At 37.9% G+C, this 21,209-nt stretch overlaps 1 protein-coding gene across 8 annotated transcripts in view; it reads left to right on the forward strand.

The window, feature by feature from the left end:
• The window catches only part of KTN1 (kinectin 1), a 113,828-nt gene that overhangs the window by 53,941 nt on the left and 38,678 nt on the right, over positions 1 to 21,209 (forward strand). For all 8 annotated transcript variants that reach the window (XM_053927714.2, XM_053927718.2, XM_053927722.2 and 5 more), the window contains exons 9-18: positions 2,260 to 2,392; positions 4,073 to 4,160; positions 6,729 to 6,895; positions 9,491 to 9,559; positions 10,703 to 10,740; positions 11,415 to 11,505; positions 11,868 to 11,936; positions 12,464 to 12,501; positions 12,655 to 12,736; positions 13,666 to 13,734. In XM_053927714.2, coding sequence (XP_053783689.1) covers positions 2,260 to 2,392; positions 4,073 to 4,160; positions 6,729 to 6,895; positions 9,491 to 9,559; positions 10,703 to 10,740; positions 11,415 to 11,505; positions 11,868 to 11,936; positions 12,464 to 12,501; positions 12,655 to 12,736; positions 13,666 to 13,734 — 844 coding nt within the window. The remainder of the gene's footprint in view (positions 1 to 2,259; positions 2,393 to 4,072; positions 4,161 to 6,728; positions 6,896 to 9,490; positions 9,560 to 10,702; positions 10,741 to 11,414; positions 11,506 to 11,867; positions 11,937 to 12,463; positions 12,502 to 12,654; positions 12,737 to 13,665; positions 13,735 to 21,209) is intronic.

Raw genomic sequence — 21,209 nt, forward strand, 5'->3', positions numbered from 1 at the left:
ATCAATGGAACAGAATAGAGAGCCCAGAAGTAAACCCACACCTTTACAGTCAATTAATATATGACAAAGGAGGCAGAAACATAAAATGGGTTAAAGATAGTCTAGTCAATAAATGAGGTTAGAAAAATTGGACAGATACATGTAAAAAAGTGAAAGCAGACCACTGTCTACAACGGGTGTCCAACCTGTGGCCCATGGGCTGCATGTGGCCCAGGATGGCTATGAATGTGGCCCAACACAAAATTATAAATTTACTTAAAACCCTTTTTTTGCTCATCAGTTTTCATTAGTGTTTGTGTATTTGATGTGTGGCCCAAGACAACTCTTCCAGTGTGGCCCAGGAATGCCAAAAGGTTGGACACCCTTGGCACCATACACAAGAATAAACTCATAATGGATTAAAGGCTTAACTCTTAGCCTGGAAACCATAAAAATCCTAGAAGAAAATACAGGCAGTAATATCTCAGACATTTCTTGTAGCAGTATTTTTTCTCATATATCACTTCGGGTAAAGCAAGCAAAAGAGAAAAATGAACAAGTGGGACTATATCAAACTAAAAGTTTTTGTACAGCAAAGGAAATCATCCACAAAATTAAAGAACAACGCGTTGAATGGGAGGACATATTCGCCGATACATCTGATGAGGGGTTAATATCCAAAATTTATAAAGAATTTATAAAACTCAGCAGCAACCCTCGCTGGTGTAGCTCAGTGTATTGAGTGCTGGTCTCTGAACCAATGGGTTGCTGGTTTGATTCCCGGTCTAGGGCACATGCCGGTTACTGGCCAGGTCCCCCATAGAGGGTGCATAAGAAGCAACCACACATTGATGTTTCTCTCCCTCTCTCCCTTCCCTCCCCTCTCTAAAAATAAATAAATAAAACCTTAAACTAAACCTCAACAATGAAAAGGCAATCTAATTAAAAAATGGGCAAAGGCTCGGAATAGACACTTCTCCAAACAGGACATACAGATGGCCCATAGACATGAAAAGATGCTTAATGTCATTAATCATCAGAGAAATGCAAATTAGAACTACAATGAGATTTCACTTCACACCTATCAGAATGGCTTTTATCAATGAATCTACCAAAAAGTGCTGGTGAGGATGTGGAGAAAGGAGAATTCTTGTGCACTGTTGGTGGGAATGTAGATTGGTGCAGCCCCTGTGGAAAGTAGTATGGTGTTGCCTCAAAAAATTAGAAATGGAACTGCCTTACAACTGAGTGATTCTGCTTCTGGGAGTTTATCTGAAAAAACCTGGAATACTAATTCGAAAGAATATATGCACTCCTGTGTTCATTGCAGCATTATTGCCCAAGTGTCCATCAGTAGATAAGTAGATGAGATGTCCATTGTGTAAATGTAACACATTTACACCATGGATTATTACTTTGGTGGTAAAAAGGAAGGAAATCTTACCTTTGGAACAGCATGGATAGACCTCGAGAGTGTTCGAGAGTGTTACGCTAAGTGAAATAAGCCAGTCAGAGAAAGACAAATACCATATGATTTCACTCATATGTGGAATCTAATGAACAAAATGAACTAACAGACCAAACAGAGGGGTCCGTAGATAGAGAGCAGGCTGACAGCTGTTGGGGGGTTGCGGTTCCAGGGCTAGTTTTCAGGGTTGTAGGGATTGAGCAAAAAGGAAAAACTCATGGGCAAGGACAACAGTGTGGTGATTGCTGGGACAAGAGGAGTGTGCTGGGAGGTGGAGGAGGGTGTGGGGGGATAAATGGTCATGGAAGAAGATTGGACTCCTGGCGGAGAACCCACAACGCAGTGTAGAGTGTACAGGTGGTCCTGAAACCTGTATAATTTTGTTAACCAGTGTCACCCCAATAAATTCAGTAAAAAGGAAAAGAAAAGATATCCCTTTGATAGTTCTATAGATGGCTCTGGGTTGTACTTTGAGAAGTAGTGCACTAGAGAAGACTTGCTTGCACGGACTAAACACCGACTGGTTGATTTTAATAGATTTTCAGAACATCAGTTTGAGGGTGACACTGCTGATTCTGCTTATGAGTATGTGGTCATTCATTTTCTTAATTATAGTGATTTTAGAATTTCTGTAATTATCTTCAGAATTATTCAGAGGTTATACTCAGACAGACTTCATTAGTAGTCACAGCCTTTTCAGTTGGCTGTAAGTGGAGTTACTGTCTCAGCAACACTAATATAAAATATGTTTTGGTGGTTCTTTATATGGGTTTGTAGTAACGGAAGGTTCCTAATCCAGATACTGTTTTCAGGCAGTCTGCTGAACTAAACAAACTGCGCCAGGATTATGCTAGATTGGTGAATGAACTGACTGAGAAAACCGGAAAACTGCAGCAAGAGGAAGTCCAAAAGAAGAATGCTGAGCAAGCAGTTACTCAGCTGAAGGTGATGTAGATCCACCTTTATTTATCATTTCATAAATAATGTAGATACTCAATTCAATGACCTAAATGTATACATAGGTTTTAGAAATATAGTTTGAAGCTTAATGGGACTTGTCTGCTTGTATAGAATTGTGTGCACTAATGTAAGAATTGAATATTCTTACATTAAGAATTAAATTTAAGTTTAAGCCTTACATTAAGGCTTAAGTTTGAAGTTAACGACTGAAGACAGGACAAATGAAATGAGCTGATTGACAGGTGTAAACAGTGGCATTTCATCTTATATGTAGGGATTAGGGCCTACCTGTGTAAGGCAGAGATCACGTAGTTAAAATTATCTTCAACATCACTTATGCATAACTTGGATTTTGTAGTTAAGTTCAGTAAAGCCCACTTTTCTCCAGCATTAGGATACATTTTTTTTTTCTTTTTCTTGCCTGAGCATAAGACCAAGGAATGCTCCAGTAGCTTTTACTGGAACCATAGTGTACAAAAATCACACACTATTTCTTTAGACACCAGAATTTATCTTCAGACACTTGAAAAGGCGATATGCTTATACTGGGAAGAGATGCATAGGTTTGGCGTGGGTGACTGAAAGAGGAATAGATTTGTTTCTCTTAAACTTTATAGCGTATGTAGCCCTAGCTGGCTGGCTCACTAGGTTGGAGCATCATCCTGTACACCAAAAGATTGCAGATTCGATTCCCGGTCAGGGCACATACCTAGGTTGTGGGTTGGATCCCTGGTTGGGGTACATACGAACGGCAGCTGATTGATGTTTCTCACATCGATTTCTGTCTGTCTGTCTCTCCTTCCCTCTCTCTCCCTCTCTTTTCCTCTCTCCTCTTTTGTCCCCCTCTCTCCCCCTAGCCCCCACCCCTCTGTAAAATCAATTACAGAAATTTCATAGCATATGTACATTGAGTAGAGTGATGGGTAGAATGGTCATTTCCTCCTTTTACTGGGGACAGGATTTGTTGAGTGTAATTTGTATAAGTTTAATGCATTAGTTTCCTACCTAGGTATTTGATGCAAGCATACCTTGATACTTGTTACAGAGTAGTTGGGATTAAAAGGCCTTTGGGAATAAACGAAATGTAGAAAATAGTGTAATTTTTGTTTTCTTGATGTTTTCATGGATCCCTGTGGGAGACTGATGTAATGGGTCTTTCTTTTATTAAATATTTGTCTTGCTGGTGTGTTTACCACTGGCATTTTTAAATATGAAAGTTTGTTTTCTAGATAAGTAGATAATGACACTAAAGATTAAATTGTGTTGTGCTATACCTCAAATGATAGATTCAGTAGGTACTTACTGAAATTTAGCAATAAAGATACCATCCCACCTTTGAAGACCTAATCAGCTGATGGAAGATTAATGGAAAACAGATTATAGCTAAGTGGATTAGCTATATACATAGTAGTAGGTATACTGATCCACCAGCACAAATATGATTTCTGAGGTAATTTCCAGTCTGTAAACCCTGTTTACTGGGAGTAGAATGGCTGGGGCTAGTGGTACTGCACATGCTATCAGGTAGGCATATCTGCTTGTCTTATTAAAGTGTAGGAGAGTAATTATTGGAATGAGCAGTTTTATGATACAACAGTAAAGATAGAGGATACTTAAAAAAAATATTTGCAATCCTGTGTTTGTGCTGATTTATCCATTCTTCAGGTTCAACTCCAAGAAGCTGAGAGAAGGTGGGAAGAAGTCCAGAGTTACATCAGGAAGAGAACAGCAGAGCATGAGGCAGCACAGCAAGGTAAGGAGAAAGGTATTTATGTAAATTTAGTATATAATTCCAGGTAATATTTCCTCCCTTTTCCATGGAGAAAGTATAATTTTTCATTTTGGTTATAGCTCAATAAAAATAGCTTTCACATTTTCAGAGCACCTTTTTTTCTTTAACATTTTCTAGGGTTTTAAAAATAAGAACTCTAATAGCTTTGTGTGAAGCATTAAGTTGCAAAAAAAATTATAGTCCATAATAGTGTAATGGGAGCCTAGCTGTGTGTATGTCCTTTTTGTAGTTGTTTATTCCCTTTGGTTCCCTGATCAACTCTTCATTTGATTTTTTTGTTTCTAAGGAAGGACTCACTTCCTGTATTGTGAAGAGAAAAACAGCAAATGCGTTGCTATTCCAAGTAGTTGACTTAAAACTACCTACTACTTAAACACTAACTTTTATAATTTACTCTTAATTTGATGACTCCATCTGTGAGATAATGGAGCTTGTATTGTGTGTGTTATTTATGTTTCCACTACTCTGTTTCTCTTATGAAAGAGGCGGTGAGCTGATAAAATAAAGTTAAACAATAGGGTAGATCATGCAGAATTTGGCTCTTTAGACCTTTGGTTTCCTGTGGGTTTTTTTTTTTTCTCTCCCCTAAGTATTTATTTTCTGTTATATACTCAAGATATTGAAGGCATTTTTCTTTATATGTAAAGTTTATTTAAGATACATTAGCTGATTTTTAAAGACAATATTTTATATTTTATGAACAAAGCACACATGAATTTTTCCAAAAGAATTTAAACTATAAACTATATAACTATGAACAGCAAAACCTCACTCTAACCTCACTAACCTCACCCTAACCTCACTCACCAGAAGCAGGTACTTTTGCTTTTAGTGTTTTGTATCATTTCTAAGTAGGCATATTATTTGTACTAACACACTGTCTTTTGACAGGCATCTATTAACTTTCTATCACAGAAAATGAGAGCTTAATACCCTCACACTATTCCTCCCACCTTCCCCTCATCCTCCTGATACTTTTTGATCATGTCATTGTTCGTCATTTATATCGTTATGACTCTATTCAGTGCTGAGCCAACATAAATACTAAAACTGCAATTCTTTTCTCGAACAGTGTTTTTCATAATTTTCTGGAGCTAATTATCACTTTATGTTTTTAAGTTGCTTGATCTTTTTTTATCATTTAAATTTTTACCTATGGTTAAACTCCCTTTAACCTTTTCCCCTCCCCTAGCCTCTGAACATGTTAGATGCTGGAGAACCTACCAGTTTTTCCTGGGGATATCCCTCTGGGTCCTCAGTCTTCCTGTTTGAGTACTTGTTACTTCCTAGGTTTGCTCCTTAGCTGTTGTCCTCAGACCTCATTCTGTCTCTCTCTCCTGTTTGCTGGACCCCGTGTCACTGCCATCTTTTTTGCTGTCCTCCCTCATTTAATGGCCTACTTTTTAGTGGCTTCAAAGAGTGTGCCTTGAAGTATATTTGCTGAGACTTTGTATATCTGAAAATGTTTTTCTTTCCAATTTCATGCTTTGGCTGGATGTAGAGTTCTGGGTTGGAAATAATTTTCCTCACAGATTTAACTTACACTGTTGCAGGAAAGAAATATGCTCTTCCGAGTTCTAAACCTGGACATTACCATTAGTTTAATTTTCAGGAGCTCTTTAATGAATTGTGTTTCACTCCGATATTAGTATCTTCTTATGGAAGAAACATCTTTTCTTAAAACATATCTAATATATACACACATTTTCTCGTCTTCCCTATGTTTGCCTCTCTGTCCTTGGTGGTAGTCATCCATGTTCTGTCCCTGTTGTTCCTCCTCTCTGTTTTGGACTTGATTGTGTTATCAGGCCAGGAGGCAGCTCTCATAGTGCCTTGTATCTCGATTTCCTGAGTCTTTCTAGGATTCTGGAACACTTCCCTTTCTTCATCTCTGCCAAGTTAATGATAATCTCTCCATTTTATCTTAATTTCTTGTGATTTAGAGTTATATTTATTTCTGATTGCATAAATACTTTGTGTTCATTCTCTCTTTCTTTCTCTCCACCCCTCTCTCTTTCCTGTTTTGGCCTTATCATTAAGAAGAGAAGCAGACAGAAAAGTATTACTTAATCTTATACCAGGACATTTGTCAACTTTCAGCATCTTTCTCTGCTTTGTAGATAGAGTACAAATAATTTACTAGAAATTCACTTAAAGTACTTACTGAACTATTGTTGGCGAAATAAAGAATAGTTTCAGGAAATGGTGTAACAGTTTGAAACATCCACATACTGTTCAGTTAACACATTTATTGAATATATACTGTGTTCCAAGCCTTGGGCCCAGCTCTGCATTTAGAAAAGGCAGTCTCTGATTTCAGAAAGCTGGGACAGGAGCCGAATTAGTACCATGTGGCAGGTACTGTGATTAACAGTAAGCACAGGCTATTCAGGGGAGCCATATGCAGGAGGAGGAGAGCAGAGGAGAGATTCAGGAGGGTTTTCTAGAGGAGATAATGCCTACAGTAAAGGTGAGTAGCAGTAACTAGGAAAGGAAGAGACCTTTGTAAAATGCAATGCTTTGTTACAGATTTGCAGAGTAAATTTGTGGCCAAAGAAGGTGAAGTACAGAGTCTACATAGTAAGCTCACAGATACCTTGGTATCAAAACAGCAACTGGAGCAAAGACTAATGCAGTTAATGGAATCAGAGCAAAAATGGGTGAACAAAGAAGAGTCTCTACAAATGCAAGTTCAGGTATCTAATTTTCTCTCTTTTAAAAAATAAAGGTGGGCAATTGTTGGATGTGTCTGTGTAGAAGAGAGAGGGGAGTCTACCTTATCTTAATTCTGGAGTGGTGATGAATAATTAGAATTAATCTTTGAGCAGTTGACACTATATAGATGTTTGAATATGTACTTGAAGATGTCCTTAACCACAGTCTTAGGCTTTTTGTATTGGATTAGGAATAGCACAACACATTTTTATTTTCTACTTTACAAATTAACTCTCTAAAAAGAATGCCTAATTACTGATGTTTTAAAATGATGCTTGACTTCTGGTCAAGATGGCAGCGTAGGTAAATACAGCTCTCCTCCTCATACAACCACATCAAAATTGCAACTGAAATATATATCAGCCATCACTCAGAAACTGAGCTGAACAGCAGTCTGACAACTGCGGAATTAAAGAAACAGGGACCACCACATCCATCCAAAGTGGTAGGAGGTGTGGAGACACAGAACGGGCTGGTTCCACACCCACATATGGTGGATAAGAGTTTGGGAGGGATGTCTCGGAGTGAAGAGTCCCAGCCCCACACCAACCCTGCAGCCTAGGATTCCAGTGCCAGAAAGAGAAATCCTTATAACTTCTGGCTGCAAAACCCAGCAGGGATTGAGTCAGTGGAAGAAACTTCCGGAGTCCCAAGCAGTTGCTTTTAAAGGACTGACAGAAGCACTTACTCAGACTTACTCCCTCCAAGCTCTAGCACTGGGTTAGCAGCTTGAAAAGTACTAGTGGCATACATGGAGGAACTGAAGTGCCTGGCATTAAGGGGAACAGGGGGATAGCTTTCTCCCAGACAGAAAGGAGGGCAGATGCCATTGTCCCTTTTCTGAACCCTCCCCCGAAAGAGCCAAAGAGCCAGCAGGCAGTTGCCATATCTGAGTCTCTGTCAGCCTGGCTAACATTGTTTGCCCCATACTGGAGATCCCTTGGGGCTCCCTCCCACCCAACTTATGGGCCCACCCAAGCTGTTAACAGAGACTTTTCCACATGAATGGCTGGTCTTGGCTCTGATTCACAATTTCCTGAATCCTCTTAAATAACCAACAGCCATCCACCGTGAGCCCCCAGCACCTGTACCTCTTGCTGAATGACCCCAAACTGGCACTAGCAGCAGCCAGCCTAGATTCACAGCTTGGCTTTGCCTGGGAATCTCCAAGCCCAGCACAAGTAGCAGCCATCTCAGATTGCTTTATAGCTCTGGGAAGGTGGCCCCAGACATAACACAGTGTGGGGGTGGACCTTGCCCTGCACCACCCAGGAAGCCCTAGAATCGGTTCCCCCACTGGAGATCTACAGACCATGCCAGAGCACCACCACCCTGCCTGGGCGCAGCTAATCCTCCATGGAGGGTGGAGATTTGTGGTCAGTGGTCATAGCTAGTCCTTGCAGCTGACTGGCCTGGGTAAATCCCTCCCATTGATCTGCCAGCAGACGAAGCTGAGAATCAAATCAGTGATTTGGAACATAAGGAAGCAAAAAGCGAGCAATCAGAATTACAAGAAAAAAAAGAATACAATAAAACGAAGATAGAGTAAGTAGCTTCTGGGACAACTTCAATAGGTCCGACATTTGCATCATAGGGGTACCAGAAGAAGAAGAGAAAGAGCAAGAAACTGGAAATCTATTTGAAAAAATAATGAAAGAAAACTTAACTGAATTTGGTGAAAGAAAGAGACACGCAAGTCCAGGAAGCACTGAGAGTCTCAAACAAGATGGATATAAAGAGGCCCCCTCCAAGACACATCATAGTTAAAATGCCAATCGTTAAAGAGAATCTTATAAGCAGCAAGAGAAAAGCAGTTAATTACCTACAGAGGAGTGCCCATAAGACTGTCAGCTGATTTCTCAAAAGAAACTTTGCAGGCTAGAAGGGATTGGCAAGAAATATTAGAAGTCATGAAAAGCAGGGACCTACAGCCAAGATTGCTTTATCCAGCAAAGATATCATTTAGAATCGAAGGGCAGATAAAGAGTTTTCCAGACGAAAAAAACTAAAAGTTTACCATCACGAAACCATTATTATATGAAAGGGACTTACTTAAGAAAAATAAGATCAGAAGTAGGAACAGTAAAATGGCAATAAACATGTCTGTCAACAACTGAATCTAAAAAACAAACTAAGCAAACAAGAACAGACAGAATCATGGATATGGAGAATGTTTTGATGGTTGCCATATGGGAGGGGGATATGGGAAAGTAGGTGAAAGGGCATTAAAAAGTGCAAATAGGTAGTTACAGAATAGTCATGGGGATGTAAAGTATAGTTATAGGAAATGGAGTAGCCAAAAAACCTTTATGCATGGCCCATGGACATAACAGTGGTGTGGGGATTGCCTGAGGGAGTTGGGGGTGCTGTGTGGAGGGAGGCAAAGGGGGAAGAATTGGGACAGTCATAGTAGCATAATAACATAATTAAAAAAAAATGACATGGTGTCTTTTAGAATCAAAGAATGCCTATTTAAAGATAAACACATGTACCTTAGTTTGTTCATGTGTATTTGTATATTTGTTAACAGTACACTTTTCTCCCTCTCCTTTTTGTTTGGTTTCTATTTATGAAAGGATATTTTGGAACAGAACGAAGCTTTGAAAGCTCAAATTCAACAATTCCATTCCCAGATAGCAGCCCAGGTAATGGTGCTTTCTTATTGCTTATCATTACTAATAGCTTCCTAGCTGTGTAACTAACCATCTATCTCAGTGCCTGTTGAGTTCTGAGCACTGGATTAGTAGTCAGGAGACTAGTCAGTGAGTCAACATTGATAATCCTGAGTGCTGAGCATTCTGATAATTATATATAGTGCTGAGGGAAAACAATCCAAATCCAGCTAATTGAGAGGTGGGTTAGAATTTTTTAAGAGGGAAAAATATCCACAATTCTGTCATTAAAGAGGAGGAATTGGTCAGATGGTATAAAGATAGTATTTTATGTATTAGAAGTGCTCACTAAAATTGACTAGCCATAGGGCAAATTTTATATGCCCTCAGGGTGTAGCAATATGTTAACCGTGACTCTTGTGTCACATGTGCAAAAGCATCGTTCAGTATAATGAGTGGGGACACCTTCTAAAATCTTGCAAGTGGCATTATAAGACCTGTTTTTCTTTGGCAGCGTTTTTATGGAACATGATAGATAGGTAGATGTAGATATAGTCTTTAGAATATAAGTAATAGAACATTCAGGAAAAAAGAGAAAACATTCCCGAGTACGTGTTTCCATAATACACATACTGAATTTTAATTCTTCAACTTTATCACTCTAAAAATTGGTTGTAGAAAAAGTATTAACTTAGAATACAAGTCATCTTTCTGTATAAAAAGTAATTATCAATTCAAACTGGATTGAAGTCTTAAGTTACAAGCTAAAAGGTAGCTCTAGAAAATTTATTGAGCATTAAATACTTATAGGATGCTGTCAGTACCTTTTAAAAAGTAAAGATGAGCATAGATAATGCCAAAATACTTAATTCTTACCTTAATCATGAACTGTATCATTTCATTATTGGAAATTGTTAGTTAGGAACAGAAGCACAGAGATGAAAAACAGTTGTGGCTGTTTTTCCTGTCTTGTTCCTTTGTTGGTTGTTGGTGATCAAATTTGCCTTCAAAATAATAGCTACTATTTATTGCACACTCATCATTGGCCAGATGCTACCTTAATAGTTTTATATACATTAATTTATTTTACGTTTTAAATCTGTTGTGATGATTATTGTACAGCTTTTAAACTTTGTCTTATATGCTTTTATGTTGACACCTATTTTTCTTTCTTAGACCTCTGCTTCAGTTCTAGCAGAAGAATTACATAAAGTGTAAGCCTGCCTTTCTACATTTCTCTTATAATTGCTTAGTACCCGTTAACAGATACCTGTTAGATTCAACACTTAGGATTAATTTTATATTATATCTTGTTCAGCAAATACTCTCAAGTAGATTTGGAACAACTTTTGTTCCCCCTCCCCCAATACCCCCCTAGTGATTTGTTTCCTGGAGAGATGTTTTTATATCTTCCTCATAAAAAAAGTTGGGGAAATTTTTTTTCATTTGGGCTTGAGCAGCTATATGGGAGAGGTAATTGTGATTTGAAATCAGTGGAAGTAAATTAGTTTTTGTATCTAATAAGTAGTAGTAGGTACTCTGTATCTTAGTTCTGTGGTAGTGCCCAAAACAAAGTTCTGGAGGGTTTTTTTGTATTAATGTAATTGAGTTCAAAGGACTAAAATACGGTTTTGACATTGTCATGCTTGTAGCTTAAAAAAAACTCCATTCTTTGATCTCAAGTTTTAAAATAGGGATAGGTGTTTTAGGGAGCTGTAGTAATGCATATGAGAGTCATTCCTAAACTGAAAGGAGCTAAAAAATGGAAGGTACATTTACGTGAGAAACTACTACGAGGATGATCGTGTTTAAGGCTTTTTTTAACCCTTTGATTTGTGATTTGACTTCTAAATGTTTATTGAATGTACAAACGTAATTCTCATTAAAGGATTGCAGAAAAGGATAAGCAGATAAAGCAGACTGAAGATTCCTTAGCAAATGAACATGATCATTTAACAAGTAAAGAGGAGGAACTTAAGGTACAGTAATTATTATAAATGGCTGCAGTGTTTTACAGGCATTGCGTTACCCTGATCTTGCAATCAGTATACGTGTCTGTGAAGATGGGAAAATACTCCAGAATTCATTTGAGAAGTGTTTCTTTCTAAACTGCATAATCCTTTTTAGCCATCTAAGAGGAAAAGTTTAAAGGGTTTTTCTCACATGATCTAATTTATAATAATTGGGGAAATATACTAAACAACAGATATTGATGGTTTCACTTTCTAATTTAAGAAATTGTCATTTGAGACTTTGAGACCTTTGCTTAAATAGAAAAGAGATTTACAACTTCAGAGTCAATTATATTAAATATTTCTCATTCCATTTTTCCTTCTTCTAGGATATACAGAATATGAATTTTTTATTAAAAGCTGAAGTGCAAAAATTACAGGCCCGGGCAAATGAACAGGTAGATCTTTATTGCTTTTCAGCATTTACCTCAGATTTTCAGTTCATTTACACTTACATTATTGGTGTTGCAAGCCCTCGTTTTACTCATGTAGATAGTGGACAAGGGTACTGGCCACTCATGTCTGGCTGCATGGTGTGCTGTTGAAATCCCTTCTGTTTGACTACAACTCTCACAACCCACGTCGATGCTAAATATTTTCACGTTGAAATCAGTGTTCGATCCAGTGAATTGACCACTTTTGAGGTACCAGAGGAACAGTTATAATAACACTCTTACTGTGCTGATATGTTTTGGCCTTTTGCCATTTAATTTTAAAAGGGTATATCTTTTTATTAGGATAAAAGTTTGTCACTGAGAAGTACAAAATATTGAACAACCAAAAGTATTACAGCAATGTATGATACTGCTTTAACTTTAGTCCACATATTTGAAAATGTAACTTTTTAATATGTAAAAACAAGTAAAAGAATAGTTTAGAGTATTTCCTGAGAAATGATGTAATTCTCATCTCATTCTAAACACAGGCTGCTGCAGCACATGAACTGGAGAAAATGCAGAAAAGGTGATTAATGTATTGTTGTACATGGAGCTGTTCTATGTTTATATCCAATGTAATTACAGAAAATATTACTGCTTGTAGCTGATAGTTGTGCACATAATTTTTGTGAATTTTCTGAATATATGAAGTATTTCAATTGATTTTTTTCCCCTATAGTATTCACGTTAAGGATGATAAAATAAGTTTGCTTGAAGAGCAGCTACAATGTGAAATTTCAAACAAAATGGAAGAATTTAAGGTGTGTGATTAAGCTTGTCAACTCAGCTCTTTTGAAGAACCTTGTCATAGTTTTCAGTTGAAGTGACTGCTTATACAAATAGTGAATTTTATTGTACACTTTTTGGCTAGATTATCTTGTCTCTTACATAAACTTTTGAAATTTGGTTTGCTATAGCCTTTTCTCACACTTTTCAGTTTCAGTTGGTAGTTTGTGATGGTTTTATCTGCCTCCATTGTTGGTGTGGTGCTAGTTTCCGGTTCATGGCCAACCAGCTTGAGTACTGCAGAGCATTCTGATTGCCAGGGTGCATGCATCTCTGTATGTAGCATGATTTCCTTTTTCCTTTTTTTTTTTTTTTGCTTTTATTTAATAGGAATCCTGTCAGGGGTGTCCAACCTTTTGGCGTCTCTGCGCCACACTGGAAGAAGAAAAGTTGTCTTGGGCCACACGTTAAATACATTGTGACATATGATCACAAAAAAATCTCAATGTTTTAAGTAAATTTGCAATTTTGTATTGGGCCACGTTCACAGCCATCCTGAGCTGCATGCAGCCACAGGCTGCAGGTTGGATGCCCCTAAGTACTCACTTAGTGAAAGCAGGGTTTCCCAAATTCCATTGGCACAAACTGTTCAACTCTGTGAAAACAGTTTCAGCACCATTTTGGGATAAACCACATGACTGAATTAGTGGGCTCAGTAGAAATTGTGGTTTTAGAGATTATTGTTTATGTACTTTATACTGGTAGTCTCGATTGTATTAATCGAAACTGAGAAATGGAGCCGTGTGAGATTTGCATTCTTATGTATGTCAGTGTGTAATTTACCTATCTCTGTATTAGTACTTAAAACAATAACATGGGCTTGATTTTTTTTGAGAACCCATTTAGACGATTGCTTTGTTAACATTTTCTTAATAAAACAGTAATTTGAGATTCTTCCTCCCAGATTTTAAGTGACCAAAACAAAGCATTACAATTAGAAGTTCAGAAACTACAGACTCTTATTTCTGAACAGGTAAGGATTTTCATGAGTTACAAAGTAGAATATCCAATATATTATAAGGTCTGCTTCTTCTTAAATAGTAACCAACTCATTCATTTTGAGAAATTTTGCTTAAGTATAGATGTCTTTTAATTGCATTTCTGTTGTTCCTGTGCTTATCAAATAGCTAAATTAAGTAAAATATAATTTTTCTTCCTGAGAGGAAGTTAATGCTGATATGTTTATCAGCACCCCCTCTCCCCCAAAGAAAGAGAAGTGTAAAAGTTTGCATAAAAAGAATTTTTAAAGCCATTTTGATACACTTGGCTCTCAGGATAAAAGTCTTTAGACTTGGAGCCTGATTTTCTCTAAGGCAGCATGGTTTCTTAAAAAAAAGAATGGATTTGAAACCTAATCCAGCCCTTCAAGCAGAGTGACATTGATCAAATTGCTTAACCTTTCTGAAACCTCTTGTTCCAAGTCTTTCACATTTTATTTATATCATAAACTTGGTAGATTTAAATGGGCAAGTTTATGTGCTTAGGCTAGTGCTTCACAGATAGCAGACATCTTAAATCTTAATATCTTTCCCTTAGAATATTTATTTTTTCCATCTCATTCCCAGCCCGTACCAGCATCATACTTTTTTTCATATTTATAGTAAGCCATCAGAACTGTAGCAGCTTGAATGAGCATGGCTGCCTGAACTAGAGCCCCAGGCAACATCCACTTTGTGCCTGTTTCTGAGACTCGCCTTCATACTCTCCTTCTGTACAACTCTTCAAATTTCAGTTTTTAAAAATACTCTAAAAATTATTGACACATTAAAATAGAAGCTTTGCATGTGTTTGTAATACCGTTAAATTTTTAGAATGCACTTTTATTAGACGCTGAAATGTAAGTTATTGCAAACAATAGCTCTTCCTTCATAGACATGTGCTTCCTTTTTTATTTTAAAATTCACATTTATGCAGGTATTGAATTGGTATAAGTAGATGTGCCAAATACTGTGGAAGTACTCTGTTAACATCTGTTTACTTGTCAAGAAGTAATCCACTTATTTTTCTACCCCCTTCAGTTGATATTAAGTGCTTTGCTTAATCTTTATTACTTTGTATTCTCTTTACCCTTGCAAACTAAAGGTAGTAGGTGAGAAAATTCTGAACAGATGATATTTAGTGCAGGCATATGACCTCATGCCTCTATGATTCTAAAATGGTGTTAAATCTTATTTTAAATCTTAATCTTATCTCACTTTGTTGTGGTATAGTTTATAAGCGATACAATATTTCAATTGTAAGTTTCTTTCTACTTCTTTAACTTAATCTTTATTCTACATTGTTTTCCATTACCATTTAGTTCTACTACTTAATTTGTCATCCATCTCTGATGTCTGGTTGTGTCTTACAGTCTCTAGTTTCAGTTTAGTTGGCAGCCTTTTAAATTTTTAGTGCTACCTGAAATACCCGCTGTCAGATGCAACATCAAGGACTTGGATTAGATTGATATGATAGGTGTTATTTGGTTGTGTTAATTCTTACCCAGAAAAGCAGAATGTATTTTTTGTAAGTTGGTTATCAGAGATTCTGGAACACGTATTTCAATATATAAAGTTCATACTTTCTAAAATTAAATTCATGGGAGATAGATTCAGAAGTGTCTAGGCATTTGTTTCTATTCTAAAATTCTAGTCGTAAAGGTGCTGGTAATTCCTACTGAATTTTTAAAAACATTTTAACTTTTGTTCTGTACCAAAAATGGTATTCTCCATCATTAGACAAGAGTAAAACCATTAGCTTTAAATTGTTCTTTTTCTTAAAGTTAATACGATACCCTAAAACTTGCTATTCTAGTATCTTATGTAAACTATCACATGTAGCAGTTAATAAAAAAAAAAGAATATTTTTTAAACTCCTCTAATTTCTTTCTTAGCCTTTTATCTACTATGAGGTTTCTGTGTAATTTTAAATATTGTTAAAATAACAACTTTTGGCATGAGATTGATTTTTTTAATGAATAAGTTTTATGAAGTTTTATAAATAGTCCACAGAACAAAATTTCATAGTCATTTGAGTCCTTTTTTTTTTTTTTTTTTGCTTAAAAATTATTTGATAAGAGTGGAAACTCACTTTGTGGTACTAAGTTAAGCTCTTTGGTAATTAGATTTTTTTTCTCTTGTTGTGAAAGTTCTTTTTAAAAAAATTGTAATAAACGTGACTGTGGTGGTGTTTTTTGGTTGTAGTTCTGACTTACCTATCTCATCTTGGCAGACCAAGAGCCATCTCTAGGACCTTTTCTCTGGTCATTTTTATTGCTATTGGTAATGAAAGAAAAGATAAATATTAGTATAATTTTCATTTTTTCCATTTCTACCTTTCTTTAACCCTTTGCTACCCAGTAGTCAGAATTCCAAGTGACAGTTGAGAGATGAACAGTTCAGTTATGAAGGACTAAAGGACAAAAAGGACTAAAAAAAGTTTAGTCCTTTTGCCCCATGGATTTATATCCTGGAGGAAGAGATTAAGTTTATTGAAGCAGAAACCAACAATGATGCCAGGTTGTTGTTTCTTGAGGTGTAGGAAGCAGAAAGGCAGCAAATACCGGGTAAGGTAAACTGTTTATGCACTAAAGAAGAGAAAGCTCCATTTGGGATGTCAGCCTGTGGATAGATGATGCAAATAGATTAGTTACAAAAATCTCATTTATTCTGAATAAGATAAAACTTTCTTGTGGTGGGGTTCTTAGGCGTCCTTTTTATTTTTTGGTTAGCCCACTGTGCTTATTGAGTACCCACTGTGTGCCCAGTGCCTTAGGAACACTCAGCCCCAGCCCTTCCCTCTAGGTTCTCACAGTTCAGCCAGCTGGGCCAAGAAGCAGGTAGGACATGGAGTCCTTTTATTTTTTAGCATCTTGACTTTTGCAAAGGAGCAACCTGGCTTTTTATTCTTTTTTTTTTTTTTTTTTTTAATTATTTTCAGAGAGAGGGGAAGAGAGGGAGAAAGAGAGGGCGAGAACCATCGATGTATGGGAGAAACATCAGTTGGTTGCCTCTTGTATGCCGCTAACCAGGGACCTGGCCCACAACCCAGGCATGTGCCCTGACTGGGAATCAAACTGGAAACCTTTCAGTGCACAGGATGGTGCTGAGTCCACTGAGCCACACCAGCCAAGGCAACTTTTTATTCTTAATTCTGTTAGATTTTTAAGATTCAGTGATTAAACCCTGGCTGGTATGGCTCAGTGGATTGAGTGCCAGCCTGTGAACCAAAGGGTTGCTGGTTGGATTTAGTCTGGGCACATGCCTGGGTTGTGGGCCAGATCCCCAGTTGGAGATGTGTGAGCAGCAACCACACATTGATGTTTCTCTCTCATTCTCTCTCTCTCCCCCTTCCCCCTCTCTCTAAAAATAAATAAATAAAATCTTTAAAAAAAAAGATTCAGTGATTAAGATTATTAAGTAATAAAACTATGGGGACAGGAAATTTTTTTCTTTTTGCCCTACTTTCTGGTTGTATTTTATTACAGAAGAATTCATTATTATTAAGATGTAGTTTTGGAGAACCAAGATGGCAGCGTAGGTAGACACATTGTGCCTCCTCGCACTACCAGAACTGACGGAAAATCGAACGGCAAGGAAGTCTGACACCAAGGAAATAAAAAATAAACATTCATCCAGACCGGTAGGAGGGGTGGAGACGGGCACCAGGGTGGAGAGGACTCGCGTGGCTGTGGCAGGACCAAGACTGGCGGAGTGTGGGACGAGCGGGGCAGGCAGTCCGACCACTAGCAGACCCTGCGGCCCCACATTCGCGCACAGATAAACCGGACAAACGGCGGGGAGGGAAGCAGACCACGCAACCCAGGGCTCCAGGTCGGGGAAATAAAGCCTCAGACCTCTGATTGAAAGCGCTGGTGGGGGTTGGGGCGGCAGCAGGAGAGACTGACAGCCTCACAGGAGAGGTTGTTGGAGAGACCCACAGGGGCCTAGGGCGTGCACAAGCCCACCCACTCGGGAACCAGGCCCAGTTTGATTGTGGGTAGCGGAGTGAAAAATTGAAATCCGGAGGAGAGTGAAGCGGGCGCCATTGCTCCCTCTTGGCCCCTCCCCCACGTACTGCATCACAGCGCAGCAACCAGCGTTACCCCGCTCCAGGAACACCTAAGTCTCCGCCCCTTAAAGTAACAGACAACGCCAAGACAAAAAAAAAAAAAAAAAAGGCCCAGATGACAGAACTCTTCAAAGCTCCAGAAAAAATACGACTAAGCGAGGAAGAGATAGCCAACCTATTGAATGCACAGTTCAAAACACTGATTATCAAGATGCTCACAGAATTGGTTGAATCTGTTCGAAAACCAGATGAAAAAATGAAGCCTATGTTAAGAGAAACAAAGGAAAATGTACAGGGAACCAATAGTGATGCGAAGGAAACTGTGACTCAAATCAATGGTGTGGACCAGAAGGAAGAGAGAAACATCCAACCAGAAAAGAATGAAGAAACAAGAATTCGGAAAAATGAGGAGAGGTTTAGGAACCTCCAGGACATCTTGAAACGTTCCAACATCTGAATTACAGGGGTGCCAGAAGGAGAAGAGGAAGAACAAAAAATTGAAAACTTATTTGAACAAATAAAGAAGGAGAACTTCGCTCATCTGGCAAAGGAAATAGGCTTCTGGGAAGTCCAGGAAGCTGAGAGAGTCCCAAAGAAGCTGGACCCAAGGAGGAACACACTAAGGCACATCATGATTACATTACCCAAGATTAAAGGCAAGGACCTACATCCAAGATTACTGTATCCAGCAAAGCTATCATTTAGAATGGAAGGGAAGATAAAGTGCTTCTCAGATAAGGTCAAGTTGAAGTTCATCATCACCAAGCCCTTATTATATGAAATGTTAAAGGGAGTTACCTAAGAAAAAGAAGATAAAAAATACGAACAGTAAAAATGACAGCAAACTCACAGTTATTAAGGACCACACCTAAAACAAAAACAAGAGCAAACTAGGCAAACAACTAGAACAGGAACAGAACCATAGAGATGGAGATCACATGGAGGGTTGTCAATAGGGGAGTGGGAGGGGGAGGGGGAGGAAGGTACAGAGAATAAGTAGCATAGATGATAGGTGGAAAATAGACAGGGGGAGGGTAAGAATAGTTAAGAAATGTAGAAGCCAAAGAACTTATAAGTATGACCCATGGACATGAACTATAGGGGGGGAATGTGGGAGGGAGGGGGTGGGCAGGATGGAGTGGAGTGGGGGGGGGAAATGGGAAACTGTATTAGCATAATCAATAAATATATTTCAAAAAAAACAAAAAAAAACCCAAAATAAAAAACAAACAAACAAAAATATGTAGTTTTGAAAATCTAGGGAGAAAAATTGGATTGGATTAGAAATAATGTATAAAGCAAAAATGTTGGGTAGATGCTAAGCTGGATCAGTTTTGTGGTTTGAATATTGAATGAGCTCTTAACCAAGAGTACTTGTTAAACTGTGACCTCATTAAAGGAACTGTCACTTTACTAAATATTTACTAATTGAGTATGTTAGGAACTGTGCTACGTGCTGAGGCTACAGAGATGAATGAGACCTGATTCCTGTCGTCAAGAATATGGTTTAGTGTGGGAACAGATACATAGCACAGAAAAGTGTGAGGATAAAATTCTTGAACTGTGTGTATAGGTTAGGAGGAAGAGATAATGAATTCTGTTGGAAAGGGAGTGAGGGTGAAAGTGGACAGAGAAGGGACAGCTAAACCTGATTTTGAAAAATGGCTATGAATTTGACAAACAGCTAAGAGACAATCCAGGCCAAGGGGATATATTGTTAAATGTCATGGTAGTATATGATAAAAGCGTATATCGAGAACATACTGTAGAAGTGCAAAGTATGAGGTGTAGGGAGTAGACAGTGACTAGGGCCTAATCATGTCCTTTGTTTGTTGTGTAAAGACCATGAACTTGATTTAGTCTGAAAGTATGCCACTGAAGGGTGCTATAGGAATGAGTAAGTGTTTTGTTTAGCATTTTAGGTAGAGTACTCTGATGACAATGCAGTGTTTGAATTTATGTAGGGGCATAGTATGTAGGACTCAAAGTAGAATACAACTAAATGGTTAGCTTGGCCTTAATAGTGTTGTCTTTTTTTAAAATTGAGCTTTAATTGACACATTATATTAGTTTCAGGTGCACAGCATAGTGATTTGATATTTTTGAATATTGTGAAATGATCGCTGTAAGTGTAGTTAGCATCCATCACTGTACATAGTTACAAATTTTGTGTTGTCTTTATATGAGATGGTATTCATCAGAAATAAAGATGGACAAAAACCATCTTGATGAAAGATTTAACTTATTGCATGATTTATTTTTCACAGTTTATAAACCTGATTAAATATACTTTTTTTTTTTAAAGGTTTCATTCATTTATTTTTAGAGACAGGAAGGGAGGGAGGAAGAGACAGAGAGAAACACCAATGTGTGGCTGCCTCTCACGCGCCCCCCACCGGGGACCCAGCCCACAACCCAGGCATGTGCCCTGACAGGGAATGGAACCGGCAACCCTTTGGTTCACAGGTCGGCGCTCAACCACTGAGCCACACCAGCCAGGGCTTAAATATACTCTTGAAAGCTCTTATCTCCTTTCTGAGGGTAGGAAAAATTTTTCCTGTTTGGAAATTCTTCTGGTACACCTCACAAAATAATCCTTACGGAATAGAGGCAGGGAGAAGAATTAGAGCGTTGTCTTAGCTGAGATTAGTGAAGCTGAGAGCCTAACCTAGGGCATAGAGGAAAAGTGGGTGCATTTTAGGATTTGGATTTAAAATGGAAAAATTAATAGTGTGTGTTAAAAATGGTTGTAATAGCAGTGGAAAAAAATTGAGAAACTAGAGAAATTAGGAGAGAGCAGGTAGGGATGGGTGCAAGACAGTGTTCCAGGAAAAAGACCCTCAACCTGTTTTGTCAGGGTGCTTAGCTGCCTGAAGGCCTAGGGATGCTGAGGGGAAGCCCTACTTTTGGACACACGATAAATTATGACCGTGGGGACTTGTGTATGTATGGGGGGATGGCAGGAGGGGGCCAATTGCAGGGGTCAACTTACGTGTCATGTTTTAATGCTTTACAAAGAGGATGTGTTCATGAGTTGCTTCTGAAATTTATAATCAGTTCTAAATACTGGTCTGGGTGGTGGTTATATAACATCTACATGTTTGCCTATATAAATGTTGTACCATAGTTTTAAAAGTTAAAAAGTCAATTTATACAAAGAAAGAACAAAGCCTTTCCTGGCCTTCAAGACCTTAGAACCTTTGATTTTTTTATATTTGAAGAACTGAATTTATTAATGTAAAGGACTTCAGACAAATTCTTTTCTTATCCTTAAGATTTTCTTTTGTAGTAATTAAAAAATTATTCATAACATACTAGCCCATTTGGTACTTCATCATTTTCTCTTGTGTAGCTGCTTCTCTTCTGTCTTAAGTTTGGTAAATTAATTCTTTAATTATT

Source organism: Desmodus rotundus, chromosome 7 (genome assembly GCF_022682495.2).
Source record: "Desmodus rotundus isolate HL8 chromosome 7, HLdesRot8A.1, whole genome shotgun sequence".
NCBI lineage: Eukaryota > Metazoa > Chordata > Mammalia > Chiroptera > Phyllostomidae > Desmodus > Desmodus rotundus.